Source organism: Thunnus maccoyii, chromosome 24 (assembly GCF_910596095.1).
Source record: "Thunnus maccoyii chromosome 24, fThuMac1.1, whole genome shotgun sequence".
Taxonomy (NCBI): domain Eukaryota; kingdom Metazoa; phylum Chordata; class Actinopteri; order Scombriformes; family Scombridae; genus Thunnus; species Thunnus maccoyii.
Window position 1 is genome coordinate 8,303,672 of NC_056556.1, and position 14,503 is coordinate 8,318,174.

The 14,503-nt window shown below is 40.5% G+C and overlaps 1 protein-coding gene across 1 annotated transcript; it reads left to right on the forward strand.

The window, feature by feature from the left end:
* The first annotated feature begins 8,312 nt into the window (after nucleotides 1-8,312).
* On the forward strand, nucleotides 8,313-14,295 carry LOC121891800 (periodic tryptophan protein 2 homolog). The gene is made up of 12 exons (XM_042404386.1): nucleotides 8,313-8,881; nucleotides 9,701-9,837; nucleotides 10,493-10,641; nucleotides 10,776-10,923; nucleotides 11,031-11,181; nucleotides 11,448-11,628; nucleotides 11,761-11,908; nucleotides 12,117-12,225; nucleotides 12,512-12,577; nucleotides 13,094-13,312; nucleotides 13,440-13,590; nucleotides 13,999-14,295. Exons 2-12 carry the CDS (start codon nucleotides 9,703-9,705, stop codon nucleotides 14,162-14,164), a joined length of 1,623 nt encoding a protein of 540 aa, XP_042260320.1. The 5' UTR covers nucleotides 8,313-8,881; nucleotides 9,701-9,702; the 3' UTR covers nucleotides 14,165-14,295.
* Nucleotides 14,296-14,503: the final 208 nt, after the last annotated feature.

Consider the following 14,503-nt stretch of genomic DNA (forward strand, 5'->3'; position numbering starts at 1 on the left):
TTAAATGGATATCGTTTACAGTATTCCTCAGCTTTCTGTCTATCTCCAGGTCACTGTGCATATTAAAATAAATAGATGAAACAAGAAACAAATCCAAATTGAGCATTAAAATTTGAAAAATGAAAGAGAATGGATATAGCTTGCTTCTGGAAATAAAAAAGTAAAAATATGGCACAGAAGACATGCTATATTTTAATTGAATTAAACTCTTGAAATGCTCTTTGACTTAGTATCTTTATCATCATTAATGAATTTTGTAAGTGAGTGAATTGATGAATTTCTTGGTAGCAGTATTTTCATCAAAGGTGTACAAATTGTATGACAAGATTGAAATGCTTTGTCAAAAACAGAGGTAACTGTGTGACCCTTGTGTTTCACTGTATTTGACGGCTATAGCTGAGTTTTAAGGGTTGACAGCTCAAGCTGTGCCCAATTGCTAATTTTGAAAATAAGTATTTTGATTAAGAAATCCTCTGACAAAACATCACATGGTCTATTAGCTCTACCTGTTGGGCAACAGTTTGCAGGTTGCCTTGAAGGTGTCAGTTCAATTCTCAGTCATGCCATTGATTTTTTTTCTAGTCAGCCGCGCATAATATTACATCAACCTGCCTTATTAGTTTGTGTTCCTTGAAAAATGCTATCATCTGAAAACTCCAAAATATGCCTTGAGATCCCTCTGGTCCACTAGTTCAAGGTGTAAGTTCAAGCCTGTTGTCAGGCTGGAAACATTTAATGACATCTACTTGTTCCCATTTGGTAACTTTTTAAAAACCAATATCTTGATTAAAGACAGAAATGCTCTGACAAAACATTCTTTCAGCAGCACAGTCCAGTAGCTCAGCCTGTTTGGCAGCAGCTTCAGTGTTTTGAGTTGTGGGTTCAATCCTCAGTCTCTCATTGAGTTTTTTCAAGTCAGCCACACTGCTGAAGGTTCATCTCGAAACATCTCGATCGGCCCCTGGTGGCTGGCTGCAGTATAGGTCATAAGTCCCACCCCCTCCATGTTAGTGGATGGGACATGAGCCAAACTAAAAAGTCAAAGTATACGTCAAATACATTTTTCCCAAAAATGGTTTCTCTCATTTCAGGTAGTTCTTATCAAGTTGATGTTTGTCCAAGTGCTCATTTTTCATATAAGTTTGTTTTTAATTAGTTATTTGACGATATAGAAAGGGGGTCTGACATCATGATTGACATCGGTGACAGCCACTCTAAAACCTTCGTCAGGCTGCGTAGCGGCCCCGCCGCCCGACTCAACTGCGCAGACTCTGGCTTCAAATGACGTCACACAAGCAAGATGTCAGCTCCCGGAAAGGAAATGTTTTGGCTTCACTTTTGCATAGCGGTAGGAAATGGAGACGCGTCGTCCATATTTATATACAGTCTATGATTGTATCCCACACAGATGCCTTGATGAAGATTGAAAACCTTTGGTGAAACCTCTTGGCTGCAGGTTTACTTTGTGGCTCAATGTGTTAGACGGCTGCACTCAAGCTTTAAGATTGTGGAGGGTTGTTTTGGGTTTTTTTTTAAATCGAATAACATGCGTAAAGATTTAAATGCTCTGTCAGAATACCTTATTAGGGACCTGATCCTGTAGCGTGAACTGTTTGGTAACTTTTTGACTTTGTTGAAGCTATGAGTTCAGTCCAGCCAGACCACTGAGGACTGAAAACACTAAATGGAAACTCTGTGATAGTGTGAATCTGTAGCTCTCTTTGTTGCACAGTGAGTCTGAAGCCTGAAGGTTGTAGGTTCAATCCTGACTTGAATTTTGAAACTTTACTCCTCAATTGAGGATTAAACAACCTTTGGTTAAAGGTGCTTATGGCTTGCTATGTTAAAAAGTTTTATGGTTGTTGGTTCAAGTGTTGGCTAGTTGGTAACTTTTGAAAACTAATATCTTTAATAAAGACAGAAATGTTCTGACAAAACGTTTCTTCAGCAGCATGGCCCAGTAGCTCAACCTGTTGGCAGCTGGTTGAAGGTTTTGAATTTGTGGCTTCAATCCTCAGTCTGTCATCTAGCTTTTTCAAGTCAGCCACACTGCTGAAGGTTGAACAGCTCTGATGAAAACCCTTCAACCATCTGGTTGTTTAGCCCAATGTTTTAGGCAATTTCTTTGAAGTTCAAAGGTTATGGGTTCAATCCTGACACTGGCAGGTAAGTTTTTAAAGTCAGACACACTACTGGAGATTGAAAACCTCTGATAAAGTGGTGGGTGCTATCTGAACCTGTGGCTCACTGTGTTAGGTAGCTTCAGTTGAAGTTTTAAGGTAATGGATTCGAATCCCAGGCCGGTCAGAGACTTTTGAACGTCATCACTCAGAGGAGAGTGCTCAGAGAAGACCTCAGGATGCGAAGGAGACCTGGTAGAGTGATGGTGTCGGCAACACAGATCTCGGATACGTCTACGGACGTGAGGTGGTTGGTTTGATTCCCTCTCCTCAGTAACTGGAGAAAACTCAAATGTGTCCCGTTGGGGGCGGGGCCTTGTCCTCCCCTTATGTTCCACAGGTCTGTATGCAAGGGGTTATGCAGCAAAAAGTCCTGCACAGCTGAAGTTTTACTGATGAATGAAGGTGTGAACAACTTTTTAAAAATGTCGGAAGTCTCTTGCCATCACATGTTTGTTGCTTATTATGTTCTGTCATTATTAATACACAAAACCACCGCCTGCCTATCAGGATAAAATGCAAAATTCTCAAATGACACTCGGTGTCTACATACTGTTGTAGACTGCTGTGATACTTATATATGTACTCTTATACTTAATATGCACTCTTATACTTAGATATATGTACTCTGTATTTGGTTGGAGCCAATATCAATACTTTGTAAACCAACATTACAGACAAAGCAACCAAGAAGATCTGTATCCCTCAGGGGGGATTGAACCAACAATCATGTGTTTTGGTGCTTATCACCTGTCACTTGTCCTATTGAGTTATCTTTCTGGTTGACAATGTTTATGTTTATCCCATACACATCTTGTTCTTGCACCCCTCATGTTACACTTAACATTTCATGAAAATAAATTCTTTGTAACCAGCGGCTGTACAGCTTGTGTGTGTTCACACCTATCACTTGTTTTGTTAGGATTAGTTAGGGATTAAACCAGTAACCTCACAACCCACAACTTCAAAGACTTAAAACAGCTGCCAAACAGATTGAGCTACTGGACCAGAACAGTCATACCTCAAGATATTGGCTTTAAAAAATCTCTGGGCAGCTCTGGCTTGAACCTTAAAACCTTTAAAGCATATTTTAAAACAGTTAGGCTCAAGGGTCAAACCTTTTACCAAGGGTTTTCAATCTTAAATACAGCTGCTAACTTAAAAAATTGCTGATCAAGTCGGGATTGAACTCACAACTTTAAAACTTCAGTGTTGCTGTCAAACACAGTGAGCTAAAGCTTTGTCCTGTTAGCTGGCTCAGGGTTGAACCCATAACTTCAACAAAGTCAGAAAGCTACCACAAGGGTGGGAAACACCCCACACCACGTAAAACTGCTTCAGTGCAGACCACTGACTGACCCACCAGGACCAGTTTGTCCGTAACACCGGGCAGCCGGGCTGTGAGATGGTTTGCTTCAGTGGGCCACACCACTGTCTCTTGCTTGTTTATGGACACTACAGGTGCAACTGTTTGTGCTCTCTACCAAAACATTTGAATTGATTTAGTATTACAGCATCAAAATCACCCTGTTCCAACCCAAGTTACATCAATGTACAGTGAGCTAAAATTTTATACCAGTTGAAAAAGAATTTCATTTGAGGTTCTCTGTCTTCAGTTAAAAAGTTACCAAAAAGGTGGGTATCAGCCCACTCCAGGTAGAACTGCTGTGTTGCAGAGCTACATTCCTTCAGCAGCAGAGCTGCCCTTTTCTTTAACCTTTAGGCCATTTCAACCACCCAACACTGCAGAATATACAATACTTGAAATGGGATATTTTTGACCCTGTAAAGCTGTCAGTGTAATGCTAAATTATTGAAAACATTTTGATTAAAGTGACTTTGCTATTTGTCTGAGTATGAGTACCCTTGATGTTACACTTAACATTTCATTAACAGACATTTTCTTTGGATCATTTTCTTGGATCCAACACATACAATGAAACAAGCCACCTCACAGCCTGGCTGCCCCGTGTTACGGACAAACTGGTCCTGGTGGTTCAGCCAGTGGTCTGCACTGAAGCATTTTTACGTGGAGTGGGGTGTTTCCCACCATTGTGGTGACTTTCTGACTTTGTTCAAGTTGTGGGTTCAACCCAGAGCTACTCAGCAGTGCAAAACTTTAGCTCACTGTGTTTGACAGCAACACTGAAGTTTTAAAGTTGTGGGTTCAATCCCGACTTGAGCAATTCATTTTTAAAGTTAGCAGCTGTATGTAAGATGTAAAACCCTTGGTAAAAGGTTTGACCCTTGAGCCTAGCTGTTTTAAAATATACTTTAAAGGTTTTAAGGTTCAAGCCAGAGCTGCCCAGAGATTTTTTAAAACCAATATCATGAGTGATGCTTGTCCTGGTCCAGTAGCTCATTCTGTTTAAAGTTTTTGACGTTGTGGGTTCAAAAGCTTTAAGATTGTGACTTCAATCCTGGCTTGTTCAGCTGCCTTGATGAAGATTGAAAACCTTTGGTGAAACCTCTTGGTTGCAGGTTTACTTTGTGGCTCAATGTGTAAGATAGCTGCACTCAACCTTTAAGATTGTGGGTTCAATTCAGAGGATGCTTGTTTTTGTTTTTTAAACTGAATAACGTGTGTAAAGATTTAGATGCTCTGTCAAAATACCTTTTTAGGGACCTGATCCGGTAGCGTGAACTGTTTGGTAACTTTTTGACTTTGTTGAAGCTATGGGTTCAGTCCAGCCAGACCACTGAGGACTGAAAACACCAAATGGAAAATCTGTCACAGCATAGAGCTTTAGCTCACTGTGTTGGACAGCAGCATTGAAGTTTAAACTCTGTGGCTTCAGTCCTGACTTGATCAACCACTTTTTAAAGTTAGCAGCTGTATTTAAGATTGAAAACCCTTGGTAAAGGTTTGACCCTTGAGGCTCACTGTGTTAAATTATGCTACTTAAAGGTTTTAAGGTTCAGTCAGTCAGATACAAGATACACCACTGGGGATTTGAAACATTTAATGACTTCTACTTGTTTCCATTTTGGAACTTTTTAAAACCACTATCTTCATTAAAAACAAATGCTCTGACAAAACATTCTTTCAGCAGCACAGTCCAGTAGCTCAGCCTAATTGGCAGCAGCTTGAATGTTTTGATGTTCCGGGTTCAATCCTCAGTCTGTCACTCAGCTTTTTCCACGTCAGCCACACTTCTGAAGGTTGAACAGCTCAGATGAAAAGTGTTATGCATCATCTGGTAGTGAGGCTCACCGTGTTAGACAGCTTCTTTGAAGTTTAAGGGTTGTGGGTTCACTTCTAGCACTCTCTGTGAGTTTTTTAAAGTCAGACACACTCCTGAAGATTGAAAATCTCCAAGCAGCTCTGGCTTGAACCTTAAAACCTTTGATTATCATATTTTAACAAAGTGAGCTACAAGGGTTTTACATCTTACATACAGCTGCTAACTTTAAAAATGAATTGCTCAAGTCGGGATTGAACCCACAACTTTAAAACTTCAGTGTTGCTGTCAAACACAGTGAGCTAAAGTTTTGCACTGCTGAGTGGCTCTGGGTTGAACCCACAACTTGAACAAAGTCAGAAAGTTACCACAAGGGTGGGAAACACCCCACTCCACGTAAAAATGCTTCAGTGCAGACCACTGGCTGAACCACCAGGACCAGTTTGTCCGTAACACTGGGCAGCCAGGCTGTGAGGTGGCTTGTTTCAGTGAGGCCACACTGCTTACTCTTGCTCGTTTATGGACTCTACAGGTGCAACTTGTTGTGCTCTCTACTAAAACATTTTAATTGATTTAGCATCACAGTGTCAAAATCACCCTGTTCCAATCACCCTGTCACTGTGCACAAGAGATACTGTCCCAAATCACAATAACAACAGTTTTCACAAGTGTAACATAAAGGCTGCAGGAACAAGATGTGTTTGAGATATAAACATGTTCCATCAAATTTTAAGTGATTTTGTTGGTTCAATTCTCAGTCATGGTTGGCTGGTAACATTTAATGACATCTACTTGTTCCCATTTGGTAACTTTGGTAACTAAAGACAGAAATGCTCTGACAAAACATTCTTTCAGCAGCACAGTCCAGTAGCTCAGCCTGTTTGGCAGCAGGTTCAGTGTTTTGAGTTGTGGGTTCAATCCTCAGTCTCTCATTGAGCTTTTTCAAGTCAGCCACACTGCTGAAGGTTGAACAACTCAGATGAAAACTCTAACGTACCATCTGATTGTGAAGCTCACTGTATTAGACAGCTTCTTTAAAGTTTAAGGGTTTCGGGTTCAATCTTGAACCTGAAAACCTTTGATTATCATTTTTTAACAAAGTGAGCCACAAGGGTCAAACCTTTACCAAGGGTTTTACATCTTAAATAGAACTGCTAACTTTAAAAATCCATTGCTCAAGTCGGGACTGAACCCACAACTTTAAAACTTCAGTGTTGCTGTCAAACACAGTGAGTTAAAGTTCTATACTGCTGCTTTGCTCTGGGTTGAACCCACAACTTCAACAAAGTCAGAAAGTTACCATAAAGGTGGGTAACACCCCACACCACATAAAACTGCTTCAGTGCAGACCACTGACTGAACCACGAGGACCAGTTTGTCCGTAACACCGGGCAGCCAGGCTGTGAGGGGGCTTGCTTCCTCAACCCAGCCAGATAAACCCTTCCAACAAGAAAGCACACCACAAGCTGAGGAGGATGAGCTGGATAAACTCTCATCAGCGTGATGCTGGTTCGATCCTCTTTGATGGACTGCTCTCAGTCTTTGCTCTTGATCTTCTTCCAGTTACAATAAATAGTAGGACAAGCTGTACATAACTGTATTGACAGATAGTTCAGTTAGATGAGCAGAAACACCTGACTTATCTAATGTTGGCTCCATCCTTCACTGTTGACCTTCTTCTCAGTAAACAAAAGAAATAGGAGAACAAACACCTGACCTCATAAAGGGAAAGAGCTCAGGAGGAAGAGCAGGTTCCTAAATGAATACCTGAGTAATCAGATGTTGGTTTGATTCTTGATGCAGGATATTTTTTAAAACAAGTGAAACAGGAGGACGAACACACTGATGTTTGTTAGGAAGAATAGCTCAACAGGATCAGCTGATTACATGAGACTCATGAAAGACTTAATGTTAGTTTGAATCCTTGTTTATGCTGCTTTCATTCTTTACTGTCGATCTTCTTCTCAGAAGAAACACAAATAGGAGAACGAGCACACAGCTGTTTGTAGGTAGATATAGCTCAGTAGGATGAGCTCTTACAAATACTGCATCAGTGTAATGTTGGTTTGATTCCTGTCTGAGGACAAATGTTATTGTCTAAAGTAATGTCTTTAAATGACTGCAGAGTACATATACTGCCCCCTGCAGGCTGCTCTGAGTCAGTGTGTCAATAAAAACAATTGATCTCTGGCAAGTGGAATTGGCTGATAATCAGTCAATCAACAAAGTGACACACACATAATAACATGTATATTTCTAAATTGACCATAGTATGATTAAAAAGAACAACTAATTGAACAAGACAAAACCAATAAATGCATTAAAAAAAACCCAAACTTAACAAGAACCAACACTTACCAAATAAGAGAGCAGCAACAGTGAAATAAAACAAACCTAAACTGCCTTTATACGCAAGCAGCTACAACCTACCTTCAAGTTACCATGAAAAACTGTGTTAAGGTGTACCGAGGAGAACTGCTGCTGTTTTAAAGGCAAAGCTGCTCACAACAAATATTGATTTCATTTAGGTTTCTGCTGTTTACTCAGGTTTGTAAGGTGTTCATTGATAAATAAAACAATTTATAGCAATATTTTTGTAAGCATTCTCACTTTATTTTTAATGCCTAAAACTTTTGCACAGTACTGTATACACACGAAAACGTGCACAAACTCAAAAAGACCTCATCATTGTCGTAATTCAATTCATAAACGCACACATACATTCACAAACTATGGTACTCATCATTCACTGTATTACATTACGGACCATAAACATGTTTAGCGTTGTCATAGTGAGTTAATTTGGGTTCCCTGTCTGTTAATATAACCTACATTTCAGTTACAGTTTTTATTGTGCAAGGAAATTGTAAATAAAGTGTTAGTGTGTGTGTGGCTTTGCACATATACAGTATATGTTGCAACAGCTTATTAAATCCTGTGGAAAGAAAGAAATGCTCATACTGTACATAGTAGCCATGGCAGATAGCACAGCAATAAAACATCAGTGGATTAAAGGGAACAAAAAGAGAAACAGATGGACCAGCATGGTCAGAGGAGAGAAATATGTACATCAATATCTTTTGAAATCACCCATTCATGTCAATATTAGTAAAGCATGAAATGAATTATTACTGTATATGAATGTGTGCATTATTAATGTCAGCCATGTGACTTTTAGCATGAAACACATTTGCATTCTCTGTTAGAATATGAAGGGAACCCAGATGGATTATGTAGAAATTCTGATATATTTTGAAACGTTTAATTTACTATTTTATCAGGCCATATGGGATCCAAAGTTATTGAAAACATAATTGTAAAAAAGGCCATGTAGCTGTTCATATTTCCCCCTGATATCTCCTGTGTCTGATCATGCTCTGTACGCGTGAGCTCGGTGTGCCCGCACTGCGCGTGCACGCGAACGCAGCAGTGAGTGAGACCTGCAGGTGACGTCAGAGCTGATCCTACCTCGGGTCACGGTGACGTCTAACGGACATCTCTCTGAGTGTGTGCGTCAACGTGAGTTTAATATTCGGTCATGTTTATGTTACACGCAGTTAGTGTTTATATTTAGCCACGAGTGTATTTTATAGAGTTAGTTGTGTTTTTTCTGTCTGTTTACATGACGTGATTCAGAGTTAGCTGCTAGCTTGTAATAGTCTGAGTTGTGTAACTGTATTCAGACTATCATTTCAGTGCATTTCTGTCATTATTTTTATATTTTTATATCCTTATACACTGAATGCTTGTTTATTAGTAACTGTTACAGTGACTCATTCATATGTTGTGCAGTTTGCTAATTCACTGACTGCTAATATTTTATGATATTAGCTAATATTTTATTTATATTTACTAGCTTATTACACAAACATTACCAGCCTTTATCTCTGTATGTTACCTGTTATCTGGGCAGATGTCTGTCTAGTTTAGGTTGATATGCTAGATTTTCGATTGCTAATCAGTCTGTACTGTGTGTTTATTGTTACAGAATCACACACCTTTAGATAAACAGCCTAAACCTTAGACCTGGACTCTGCATCTCCTTTTTTCCACACTCTCACCTGAACACCACAAAATTAATGTTCTGATCAGACACCCTGGAGTGATTCCTGCCACACCCATAGATCTGTCCACATCCTCTCACACAATAATACTGTAGAATAATACATTCACAGTCTACAGCACACAAGAGGCTATTTCTCTCCAAATGAAATGATTAGATCTCATTTTCAAAACAGGAAACAGTTAAGCCTCTTGGGCAGCATACCAGTGCTGGTAAAATTTAAAATAGAAGTGTTTTATTGTTCTGGGATATTTGTGGATATTTGTGTGTTTCAGGGATGGGTCAGCTGCTGGTGTGGGAGTGGCAGAGCGAGTTGTTCGTCTTCAAGCAGCAGGGACACTTTAACAACGTGGCCTCGCTGGCTTACTCACCTGATGGACAGCACATCGTAACAGGAGGCGACGATGGCAAAGTGAGTGCTCCACATCTTCCAAATGCAGCATTTTTCTCAATTTATATGCAGTTGTTGAAAAAAGGGAGAAATAATATAATGATTGTAAGAGCTTGGAAAAAAGAAATAAAAATACAAGTCTAGAAATAAATTATTGTTTCATTTCGTTTTACATATATCCACACTTTTTTGTTGTTAAGAAGCTCTCATTACATTCTTGTGGAATAAAAACCACAAGACGTAAGTTACATGAAGAATAGTTCAAGGTAGGTCACACTTTTTTTTCTCAGCTTCAATAATAAACCAAATTGAAACCTGGAAAAGGAAAAGTTAGTTTGTTGCAAGGCTAAAATGAGTATGAAAAACACCAGGACTCATGTAAAAATGTCAAAAAATCAAAATAAGTGACTTAATTTCCATTGTGTTTGAATCTGTAAGGATGAAAACTCTCAAACAGGAATAGAGAAATGTTTCAGTCAGTCTTGTCTTTTGACAGACAGTTATGTATTTTTTGCACCTACACTGATGTCATAGATGATTCAACATTTTAATTTTCATGTAACTTCACCAGACTTTAAATTGCTTTCATTGTATTTCAAAACCAAAAAAAAACAACCCTGTGCTTTGATTTCAGCGTGTTTGTATCTAACATCAGACTGTGGTTTCATTTCCACAGGTCAAAGTGTGGAACACCAACAGTGGCCTTTGCTTCGTCACCTTCACAGAGCACACCAGCAGCGTCACCAACGTCACCTTCACCTCCAGTGGCTTCGTCATCGTCAGCGCTTCTCTGGACGGGACAGTCCGAGCGTTCGACCTGCACAGGTGAACTTACAGTGAAGCTGGTTCGCTTCCAAAGTTTGATAGAGATGGAGAATGAGCATGAGGATGTAATATATGAATCCGTAACTTAGCAGCGTATGTATGAAGGAGTTTGTGTTTGCATTTATTCATTACAGGTACCGAAACTTCCGGACGTTCACGTCGCCTCGCCCTGCGCAGTTCTCCTCCCTCGCAGTAGATGTCAGTGGAGAGCTGGTGAGCGCAGGAGCCCAGGATTCCTTTGAGATCTTTCTCTGGTCCATGCAGACAGGCAGACTGCTGGAGGTAAGCACATAATGACATTATTTCAGTGAAATGCAATAAAAAAAACTTGGCTTAGGTTTAAACATGTTCTTATTGGCCTCGTCTCCTTCCTATCTGTGGGTGACTAGGTCCTTTGGGGCCATGAGGGTCCAGTCAGCTGCCTGTGCTTCAGTCCAGTCCAGTCCATCCTGGCCAGCGCCTCATGGGATCGCACCATCCGGCTGTGGGACATGATGGACAGCTGGCAGGTCAAGGAAACACTTCCACTAACCTCTGATGGTAAATAATGATTGGTTGAAGCACATGAATTTGTAAAGATTTAAATTATTCTTTAAAGTGGTTATAAACATTTTTTTTTCTCAGGTTTTGTTTATGATTCCTGTGCATTTGTAGAAAATTTCTAAAAGTATCCAAACTTATTTTGAGAATTTCAAGGCTCTTTATGTTTTGAAATAATTAACACAAAGACTAAAGCTATTCAGAATAATGTGGAGTAACTCTGCTTAACGTGACCAAACACACACCTCTTTCCATGTTTTTCTCAGGCCTGTCAGTGACTTACCGCCCTGACGGTCAAGAGTTGGCCGTGGCCACTCTGAACGGTGAGATCTCTTTCTGGAACCCCCACACAGCCACACAAAGCGGCTCGGTGGCTGGACGCCACGACCTGCAGATGGGCCGCAAAGAGACCGATAAAATCACAGCCAAGCAGTCAGCCAAGGGCAAGTGAGTGGGCAGGATCACACCCTCTGTCTGCAGTTCTCTCACAGTTTATTTCCTCTGGTCCAAACCATAGAGGAAATGTTTCATTTGTAGGATTTATGATTCAGGTTATGTGTCATCTTTGCTGTCTATCAGGTCCTTCACGTCGCTGTGCTACTCTGCGGACGGGGAGTCTATTTTGGCAGGAGGCCAGTCCAAGTTTGTCTGCATCTACAACGTCAAGGAGCAGATGCTCATGAAGAAGTTTGAGATCTCTTGCAACCTGTCCTTCGATGCCATGGAGGTAAGGCCTCACATTCAGCTCAGCCACAGCTTTTAGAGCAATGCATCATGAAATCTGAAACTTTGTTCAGTTAGAAGGACTTGTTAGTGCTTTCAAATGTAGAAATAGATAGTATCCTGGTAAAAAAAAAGTAATTTAAAAAGATAGAAGAATATTTTTCAGTTGCAAATGTACATGACCAGAGACTGTGGTCCTGTTTTGCCTTCAGGAGTTCCTGGACCGTCGGAAGATGACAGAGTTCGGCAGCCTGGCGCTGGTGGATGAGGGAGCTGGAGACGGAGACAGCGTCAACATCAGCCTCCCTGGAGTCAGGAGAGGTGCGAAGTGTCCTTCAACAGTCAGACGAGCTTTCATAAAGAAAAACAATCATTATCTTTATTATAAGTATCATTATTATCATTATCTTTTTCACCCAACAGCAGTGGTTTATTTGTTAGTCACTTTGGTTTTTCTCCTTAAATAGACATATTTTCAACAAAGTGTTCAATTAAAGACACTTTGTTGTTGCTTAAGGTCTTCAGATCGTGTTCCCTCAATCTCTGATGTTGCATCACTTCACTCCCTGTGCTCACTGTTGTTTTCTCTCTGTGTGTCTCTTTAAAGGTGATATGAGTTCCCGACACTTCAAGCCAGACATCAGAGTCAGCTCGCTGCGTTTCTCCCCTACTGGTAGGTAACAGAATTACAAGCGAGAGTTACCCCCACCATGCAGAGAAGTTGGCATCACCAAGTGTTTTGAACAAATATTCAGGAGTAAAATCTGACCGAGGAGAAAAAAATGATATGTTATAAAATTGGATGGCTTTCCTTACAGTTTTGGAGATGTTTGTTAATTCTGAACATTTTAATTCAGCAAAAACAGTCCAAATATTTTAATTTTTGGCCTGGTCACCCATCATACTTCTAGGTACAATCATAAAGTTGCCTAGCAGCTCTCACAATAAAACATAATGTGCATCAACAAAAATCTTCAAATATGGTCTAAAATTAAGTTGAAGAAGCTCAGGAATTTAGATGAGGGGGGAAACTAAAGGATTTATAAACATCAAGGAAATAAAAACACATACTGTTCACATTACACACTTAAAATTTAATTTATTTTCACGTTAAGAAGACGATGGAGCCTTTGAGGGGAATGTCTGCTGTCAGCTGGTAAATAAAGTAGTTCCCTCTTCCTTCTCTCAGGTCGTAGCTGGGCCGCCACCACCACCGAGGGCCTGCTGGTCTACTCCCTTGATGGATCTCTAGTCTTTGACCCCTATGACCTCGACCTTGACGTGACGCCGGCCAGCATACGCAAGCAGCTGCGGCTCCAGGATTGGGCGTTTGCCATCGTTCTGGCGTTCAGACTCAATGAAAAAGCCCTCAAGCAGGAAGTGCTGGAAACAGTGCCGCATGATAAGAGTGAGTGACCATCTTTCCCACAACGCAGCGCCTCCCGGTGTCGTAGTTAAATGTAAAATAATGTTACTGTGTATTTGAAGCTGAAAATCCTTATACAATATGGATTGGGTGTGTGTGTGTTTTCCAGTCCGAGTGGTTTGTGGTTCTCTTCTGGACATTTACGTTGAGAAGTTGCTGGGCTTTGTGGCGGCGTGCTTGGAGAAGTCGGGTCACCTGCAGTTCTACATGACCTGGGCCCAGAGCCTGCTCATGCTGCACGGACAGAAACTCAAGAACAGGTCTGTTTCCAGTCCTTTATTAGTTTTTATTCATCTGTTTTAAATTATAATGTGGCACAAGATCTTTGGCACAAGATTTTAAGTAAACTTGATTGATTGACTCTACCTGATGATGTTTGCTGTGCAGGTCAGGAGCCGTACTGCCCACCCTGCAGGCGCTGCAGAAGAGCATCCAGAGACACTTTGACAATATGTCCAATATTTTACATTTTCACAATTTTCCTACACTTACAAAGATCTTTAGCAATGTCAAAACATTTAATAAATTGTTTTTTTATACATTTTCCTCTTTCTGTTCCTTGAATGCCGTCATGTTACAGTACAAGTGTCCACAGAGAATCTCGAAACCCAAATTCAAACTGAGTCATGTTAAGTCAGTAATTTTGCATGTGTATTTTCTGTGTTCAGGTGTGACTTTAACATGTACAACATTCGTTATGCCGTGGCCCTGTCCAAGCAGAGGGGCATGAAGAGAGCAGCTGAGGAGGATGAGGGGGTCGAGGAGGAGGATGAAGAGGAGTTGTCTGAGGAGATGAGCGAGGCGTCCGTGGAGGATGCAGAGATGATGCTGTAGGCCTGACCTCATTCCAACAACATCGCCACAAATGGAGAATAATAATGTTGGACTGTCAAAGCAAACAGATTTATATGTTCTTTAAAAAATGATTGTAAACTGTTTTTTCATTAAATTCATGTGTAAATGTGCAAGTTTTATATTTTCTTTGGTCTGCTTTCAGTTGGGTTAAAGGTCTTGCTGGACTCAGACATGTGATTCCACTTATTGTGGCTGAATAGACTTGTGTGAGCATGTATGTACAGATTGAGATTGATTGATATCTCTCTGACTCTCCTGTTTAAGTTTTGAGACCTCACATAATTGCCAGCACACCTCCGTCCACATTCAACCTGAGCA